The sequence below is a fragment of the Propithecus coquereli genome, unplaced genomic scaffold (assembly GCF_000956105.1).
Source record: "Propithecus coquereli isolate 6110/MARCELLA unplaced genomic scaffold, Pcoq_1.0 Scaffold9, whole genome shotgun sequence".
NCBI classification, from domain to species: Eukaryota; Metazoa; Chordata; class Mammalia; order Primates; family Indriidae; genus Propithecus; species Propithecus coquereli.
In genome coordinates, this window is record NW_012155284.1 from 13,308,634 (window position 1) to 13,316,871 (window position 8,238).

Sequence of the window (8,238 nt, forward strand, 5' to 3'; positions counted from 1 at the left end):
ATCTCCCTGTGACATCAGCTATTGCCATTTCAACCAATAGAAGGAGGCCTTTCCCAAATTATTCAGATAGTGCCTATTCCAAGCTTTCTCCTCCCTGGGCCATGTCCACATAGGGACTCAAATGAGTTTTTTATCACACCACCTGTCAAGTTTTAGCCCAGACAGTAAATGGTCTCCATCTTGAAGCCTATGGTTCCCCTGCTTTAAAGACATTATTAGGCTTCTGATAACAGGATATATGTGTAAAAGAGAAGCAAGCAAAACCATAAAATATAATGTTCTATCCCTTACTCACCTATCAATATATTCCCCCCACCAGTGCCTTGAGAACTAAGACACGTACTCACAAGCACACGTGCACACACAACTGCAGCAATGAATAGCCCACGCCGCCCCACGGAGAAGATGCTCCCCTTCCCAGTGTTTTATTTTTAATGAACTTCTTTTGAAATCTACTTTCTGCGCTCACATGTTTCTTTCTCTCCCCTTCTTTCTCATTCCTTTCCCTTTCTCCCTCTTCTCTACAAAAGACCTACAAATTCTCCGAGCAAAACAATCCGTGATCTCCTATCATAAGCTTCCCACTGGAGGCTAAAAGCAGTTCTGAAACGCACATATTCCTGCCTGGCTTCTGTGTCCGGTAAGCCTTAGATGCCCAGAGCCTGTGAGCGTGCTGCCACGTGGGACAGCCTGGCTCTCAGCAGAAGTCACTGAGAGCTTGGACTCCAGGCTTGGGACTCCCTCTCCTCCTCTCTAGGGGCATCCCTGACCAGGCTGGATGGGGGAAGGGTGGCATTCTGAAGCGAGGGCAGAAGTAAAGGCAGGGCAGCCCCAGGCTGCTGGATGCCTTTCATGGAATATGAGCAACAGTAGAGCTCACCAGAGATTAGAGAAGGATTAAAGGGCGGGCCCTGTATGATATGCCGGCCTGTCCTGCCTGCAGAAAACACAGTCAAGAGCACAAAAAAAGGAGAAGGATGAAAGGAAGCGGTTATGAAACAGGCCTGGGCAAAGCAAGGAGTGGGAGGAAATGAGCGCAGGGACTCAGGGAGGGGCAGAGCCTGCAGGTCAGGCGTGGAGAGGAGGAGCAACAGGTGGGGCCAGGTTTCAGTCCCCTGTGGACAGGCTGGGGGGGGGGCCCGGGGGCTCCGGAGGAGGCTGAGAGGTGGTGCGTGGGAGCCAGAGACGCGCAGAGTCAGGGCTATGCAGCAGGAGAAACTCCAACTGCAAACATGTCAGAAGGAGACACTCATAGGCTGTGGAAAGAACTTGGGCTTCCAGAAGGGAGGTGAAAAGGAAACTGTCATTGCCAGTGTGGGTGATGAAGCAGACAATAAAATGAGCAACAGTGAGTAAGGGGATATGATTCAGGAAGGAGGGCTGACGGGCCAGCCATGAATGTGCAACGGGTAGGCCGTCATGCCACGCTGCTGCTAGATTTAGCTACCCACAAAGAGTGGTCACTGCCCATGCTCTCCGATTCCTCGCTTCACTTCTGTTTTCTGGCCTGTGACACTCCCACTCCCACCCCATCACCCTGGGGCAACTGTTCATGCTGAAGTCATCCGTGACCTTGCAGTTGCCAGATGCAACACACACCTTCATTTCAACCCCCTGTGGGGAGGCAGCGGTGTTGACAGTCCTCCTGGGATCTCAGGGACAAACTCTCCCGGCTGCTTTCCCTCTTATGGGGCTCTGCCCCACTGAGTCTCCTTTCCCGTGCCTCGCTGCATCTCTGCTGTCCCACATATAAACCTAACGTATTTCTCAGATGATCTCAATGATACTCCCATGCCTATTATTTCTGGTCCAGCCTGCCTGAGTGCCCTACACCTATATATTCAACTGCTTGCCTAAGAGGTTCTTTCTTTCCTGTCCCGATTCCTTTGATGTTCCCCAATGCCTGCCCCCAAACTCTTCCCACGACGGCTCTTTCCCATCCTTTAGGGCTCCCCTTAAATATTACCTTCTCAAAAGAGCTTCCCTTCCCATATTATCTAAAGTAGCTCCCATCGCCACCTCCACATGGTTACTCTCTCCCCTTGGCTCTTGCTTATGGCCTTTGGAACACTGATCACAATTTAGCAATCGGCTTGCTTAGACGCTTGCTTATTGTGAGGTGCAAGCACTCTGTCTTGTTCACCACTGTATCCCTTGCCCAGCATGGGGTACAGGTTTGGATACTGGCTGAATGAAGGAAAAAAATGCCCCATGGTACTCAGCACACAAAGATCCTCAATAATTGTGGATTTAACTGAGCTTAGAGGGATAACAGGAACAAGTACAAGTACAGGTTCTTGTACCTTCCCCTCCCCAACTCTTATAAGTACAGGTGGTTCCTCCCTGTCTCTGGTGTCTCAAGACAAAAACCCCAGGGCCATCATGGAATCTTTTTTTTTTTTTTTTTTTTTTTTAAATATAGAGACGGGAGGTCTTGCTCTTGCTCAGGCTGGTCTCGAATTCCTGAGCTCAAACAATCCTCCCGCCTCGGCCTCCCACAGTGCTAGGATTACAGGCGTGAGCCACTGCACCTGGCCGCATCATGGAATCGTTCTTCTTCCCTCAGAGCCAGTGGCTTGTTGATGTCTATTGATTTTATATCCTTAATATATCTCAAAGGCATACTCTCACCACATTCCTTTTCAGGCCTGCAAAATCTTTCAGATAGGCTACTGCAAAAAGTTATTAATTGGCTTCCAGGTCTCACCCCTACTCGCAGATCTAAACTTGCCAGTGCCGCTAGACATGTCTCTCCCCTGCAGGACAAAGGGTGAAACCCTCCTATGCCCAGCGCCAACTCTCCTCCCAGCCTCACCGCCCACGACTTATCCCCATGTTGAAATGATAGTAACAGCTAAGACTTGAGCATTTTTATATGCTAGTCATCACACTGACCATTTTACACTTATCGATGCATTTTAATCTTTGTAACAATCTTATGAAATAAATAACTTACTTATCCCTATTTTACAGATGGAGTAACTGACATCTAAAGAAGTTAACTCACCCAAGATCATAGAGTCAAGATGTCAAGCCAGGTGAACAGGCTTCAGATCGACCCTCTTCACCATCGTGCAGTCCTGCCTGTTCACCCTTTCTACTTCAGCAATACTGAGTTACGCTTCTGGTTCTTTATGCTCCAGCAATACTGAGTTATGTATAGTTCCTGGAACTCTGTGTTGCCAAGGCCATCGGGACTTTGTACACACCATTTCTTCTGCTCCTTGGAAAGGCCTGTCCTTCTGTCTGATAAACATTAGCCTATCTTTCAAAACCTCCCGAGGTGTTACCTTTCCTACGTGGTTCCTCTACTGGCTCCCCAAGACTAAAGTCTCTCTTGCCCATTGACCACTCCTATGGCTTATCTGCACCTTGTAAATGCTTCTCTATTGCCCTGGTTTGCAATGATTCATTTGCTTGTGTTCACTGAAGGCATGCCTATGGCTTTTAGCTTTGGGTCACAGTGCCCAGGTAGGCAATACGTAGGCCTATAGGTAGGCTTAATAAATGTGGATTTGACTAGGATTTGGGTAAAAAAGTCAAGTAGAAGTTTATTAACACCTAGAATGTCAGGGCAAGAGAGAAGACTGTTCTCCATGCTTGTCATACATTCATGACCTATTATATAATCATGACATATATTCATGAGCAAAACAAAAAGAAAAACTCACCAAACACTACAGATGTTTCTAAAGGGAAGATGCAGTGTACATAAAAAATTCAATACATCCTGACAACTACAGCAGTTAGTTTAACATCCCTGAAGGTACCTGCTGTTCATAGCAACTGCTGAGTAATGTGAATTCAGCAAAAAACAACACAAAAGAGACCAAAATAAAAACCCCCAGAACTTCTTTTATCCCATGGGTTCTCAGAATTTTTGGTTCCCAGAAAAATGCATTTGGAAACTTGCTCAAAGTGATTAACTGAGTTGCAAACTGCCCATTGGCATGGACAAGGGTTTTACTGATGTAAGTGCTACTGAGGCTTAGAGATTATCACTGAAGCCAAATGAAAACATAACAGGTTTCTGAACACAATGTTAAAAACCAAGCATCTTCTAGATTCTCAAGACTGTACTTCAGTAAAATTAAAGGCCCACCTCAAAACAGAGCGGCCACATTTAGAAATCAATTGTAGCCTTTTACTAAATAATGTGACAGAGATATATAAGTGAAAGAGAAGCTTCATCCTATTCCCCCAAAAGCTTTTAATTCAATGAGAAAAGATGCCGAAAAGACAAGCAGTGACATAAATGCAGGCCAACTAATTTCCACTCTAAGCCGTGAATGGAATATCCATAGACCTATGAAATTGAAAGTCTCTAAAACATGCAATTGCTACTTCAGTCTAAAACAACAAATTCTAGTCAAAGTCCATCCATTCAGCCTAGATTTCTGTCCCTTAAAGCAGCAGGTAAATGGCTATCCTTAGACTGCCTTGAAGAAATTAGTAAGGGAAGGAGAGAGAAGGCCAAAGCCAGTTATGAAAAAGGAACCATTTCCAATGGAATGCGTGAGCTTTACAGCAAAACATCAGACAAGTCAGTGTGCATGCACACAACTCAATGTCTTCCATGGTCAAGCAAAAAAGAACAAAGGGCATGATACACGGTCTTTGGGACACACCACAAGGCACAGAGGCTTTCAGTTCAACGGTACTGTGTCAATTCATGCACCTAGGATTGAGAGTAAGTCTGTAGGTTTTTTTTCCCAAGAACTCTAGGACTTGCAGGCACAGGCAGGGCTCTGAGTTGGAAGAGAAACCTGGAAAGTTTTTTGTGAAAGGACAAACTAGCAAACCAGCACCGTGCTGAATCGGCGAGGCAAATGGGTTGGAGCAAACCAAAAAGCTTCCACGATGACAATTTCTACCATAATAAAGGTTTAAGGTAAGAATTTGAGACCATTCAACCCCTCTTATTTAAGTGGTACAAACATCCTATCCCTATGAGCTCTAAGATGCTCATTCACAACCTCAAAGCTGAATTTCATTCTTTGACAGAATCAAGAAGCTAATATTAAAGAAAAGGTTATGACGAAGTCCTCTGGATTATATTGTTAATCAAAAAAAAAATAGCTGGGATAAAATATTCAAAATGAACAATCTGTCAGACTGGTCAGCAAGAGCGCAGGAAAGAAGCTAGGCTTGGTCCAAGAGATATTCCAAGGGCTAAGCCATGTCTCAGGGTGAAGGCAAGGTGTGTTCACCTGGACACAGGAAACACCCTCATTGAGCCTAACAAAAAGATAGGACAACTTCGAGTGAGGAAGTCCTTTGGAAGGAGAGATTTTTTAGGGATTTCGATCAGCCAGATAAGGAATGAGGTTAGACTTGGAAAAGGAAACAGGAGTAAGAGCAGTTAAGGGGCATCCCAGAAGGGGAAGTATCACAAGGTAAACATATGCTTCATGTCCTTAGGGAAGGACACAGAGCCAGAATTGATCATTGGATAATAATAGAAGGCAGCAGCCACATACACTGCCCTGGAGAGGAGGACACCTGCTCTTCATCTTTCTGAATTTACATAATAAATATAAAGCAGTGCTGGTTTTTTTTTGAGATGGACAATGACTGGAAGAATGAGGAGATGCTATTCAGGATGCTTCTTCTTCAGTAACAAACAGGCTGTGATAACCTCTACTCTTAGAAGGGAGGGGAGAAAATCCACCTTCCTCTCTGTTTTGCCAAACTGAAGTTATGAGTCCATGACTTGAGGAATGGAAACAGCCCTCCCACGCTCTCCCACTTTGCTGGGAAGAACTCAGGTTACTTTAGAACCACCCAGGCTCCATGCCATTGTGAGCTATTTGGATTGGAGCATCTGGGCTGGATAAATATTGCCCTAAAGCCAGCGTCAGACCAGCCTGAGAATTCCTCATGCATCTAGCTCTCTTCATAAACCTATCAACAGGTAGGCAGGGGCAAGAAAGGCCCCAACTGCTTTTCAGGTTCAGACATACAGGTATGATGCCAGAGCAGACTTCTCTCTCTAAGAACTGGCTCCAGATAAGAGTGGAGGCTGCGCAGTTAGGACTACACCACTCAGAAATATTTAAGTATTCCTACCAAACTGAAATGGTAAGTTTTATTATAAGATTTACCACCACGAGGAGCAGTGGCCCAGTTCATGTCTAATATGTATCCCTCTCCAACTTTGTAAGTTGTTTTGAAAGTTTGGTGCATAGGTGACACAGCTTGAACAAAAATGAGCAATACCAAAAGAGAGGGTCTGTGAACATCTTATATGGCAAAATGAGAAAAGCACAGCCAGGTTATTTAAAAGGTACAACTTCAGAATCCAGCATGGTTTAGTGGTATCAACATTGTTCAAATTGCATTAAAAAGCGAATCTAACTTTAAAATCTGTCAGATGTCTCTCTTTCACATACACATCAGGTGTACATGTGACTTATGTATATGCCTGTGTGTATATATAGCGTATGTGAGAGTATTCCAAGATACTTCTGAAATGTAAGAAATACCATTGAAATTTTCAAAGGGGCCAAGCCCGGTGGCTCACGCCTGTAATCCTACCACTTTGGGAGGCCAAGGCTAGAGGATCGCTTGAGGCCAGAAGTTCAAGACCAGTCTGAGCAACATACTGAGATCCCGTTTCTACAAAAAGATAGAAAAATTGGCTGGGCGTATAGGGCGTGTAGTCCCAGCTACTCAGGAGGCTGAGGCAAGAGGATTGCTTGAGCCCAGGAGTTGAGGTTGCAGTGAGCTCTGATGACGGCATTGCCCTCTAGGCCAAGTGACAGAGCAAGACCCTGTCTCAAAAAAAAAAAAAAATTTTTTTCAAAAGGAAAAACTACATTTATACTACAAACAGTTACAAATATAACCAAACACAAAGAAGCATTTTCTCGTGTTCTTTGAGCCTAGAGATTATGAAGCTCCAAATCTGATAGCCTGCATCCTGTTTATTTAACTGCACTGTTGCTCTCATGCATGTTCACGTGTACATGCAAGGCAAGTTTTGAAGAAAAACAAGGAATCTGTATTTACACAACTCAGAGAGTGCGCCCCTCTAAAACCACAACAATGCAACTTTTCTGTGCTGGACACAAACGTGGAGAGAGGGGAAATGCCACTTTTAAAATCACAGTCTTTCAACGCAAGTGTCTGAAAACTCACTCTGAACTGCTTTTCACTTGTGGCATGAGCTTCGTCTTGACTTCAAAATTCTTTTTTTCCTCCATCTATTCTGTCAAATATATGTTTACAAAATGAAAAGGCTGGTCCTGTATCAGTAATAAATGCCAGCAAACCAGTAAAAAATCAAAATGGCAAAGTAGTGCAGATCTGCCTCTTTAAGCAGATAACATGAAATGGGCTAACTTGGGCTATCTTTATGTCGTACTTCTACATCTTATAAAGGTCAAATATTTAATAGAGAGGAACATCTGAAAGGCTCAACAAAAAGTACCCGAAGCCCCAATATCTAGGTGAATGAAATGTATAAACATGATCAGGTCAGCGTGACAGACTTCCACAAAGTATCTCCTCCCCATTCCCTGTTTTTCTCCCCACCTCTCACAAAGAAATGTCTTATTATCTACATTTCAAAAGGGAAAAGCTCTGAGAAGCACATTCGTCAGAATTACCCAGGAAACAGCAAGGACGATGGCATACCTGAAACGGTGCCCCTCCAGGAGGGTATAAACTTTTCAAACTGTCACCCAATAAACAAAACCCCAGCTGCTCGGGGGGTTCTGGCAGCTCAGGCCCCTGGGAAGGGAAAGCCACACTCTCCCTCCAGGCAAAGGATCCCCGCGTTTTTTACCTTTGTGTTCGTCGAAGCCTGTTCCCACTCCTCAAATGAGGCAAAGTAAAGTTTGAGAGCACAGTCCAAAAATTGGGGTCAGACATATCCATTTCTTTCTCTCTTCAATTCACTGCGGGTTCAAGGCCATAGGACCAAAACGGGAAAAGAAAAAGAAAAAGAAAAAAAAAAACAAAAACAAAAAAAGATCCCAATTATCTACTCACTCCCTCCAGAGAAAACGTGATGTGAACTGTGATCTCAAGAAGTTGGAGCGTGTCTGAGAAGTACCCGTCCTGTCCTACCCTTTAATTAACACACAGCCATCTCTCAAAAGGTTCAGGAAACTTATTTCCCCTTGTGTCTGCCCTCTCCTGGTTAGCCCCGGCCAGCTACAAACAGTAATTACAAGAGTTTAGCCGTGCGTTCTGCTCAAAATGCTGTCTGTGTGTGATTCAGTCCGAGGTACT

The 8,238-nt window shown here is 44.5% G+C and overlaps 1 protein-coding gene across 1 annotated transcript in view; it reads right to left on the reverse strand.

Annotated features, from left to right (window-relative positions):
• LOC105826521 (microtubule-associated serine/threonine-protein kinase 4-like) overlaps positions 1-7,897 on the reverse strand; it is a 167,638-nt gene extending 159,741 nt beyond the window's left edge. Inside the window, exon 1 of the mRNA XM_012664501.1 lies at positions 7,790-7,897. Within this exon, the coding sequence (XP_012519955.1) occupies positions 7,790-7,881 (92 nt within the window). The 5' untranslated portion in view covers positions 7,882-7,897. The remainder of the gene's footprint in view (positions 1-7,789) is intronic.
• Positions 7,898-8,238: the final 341 nt, after the last annotated feature.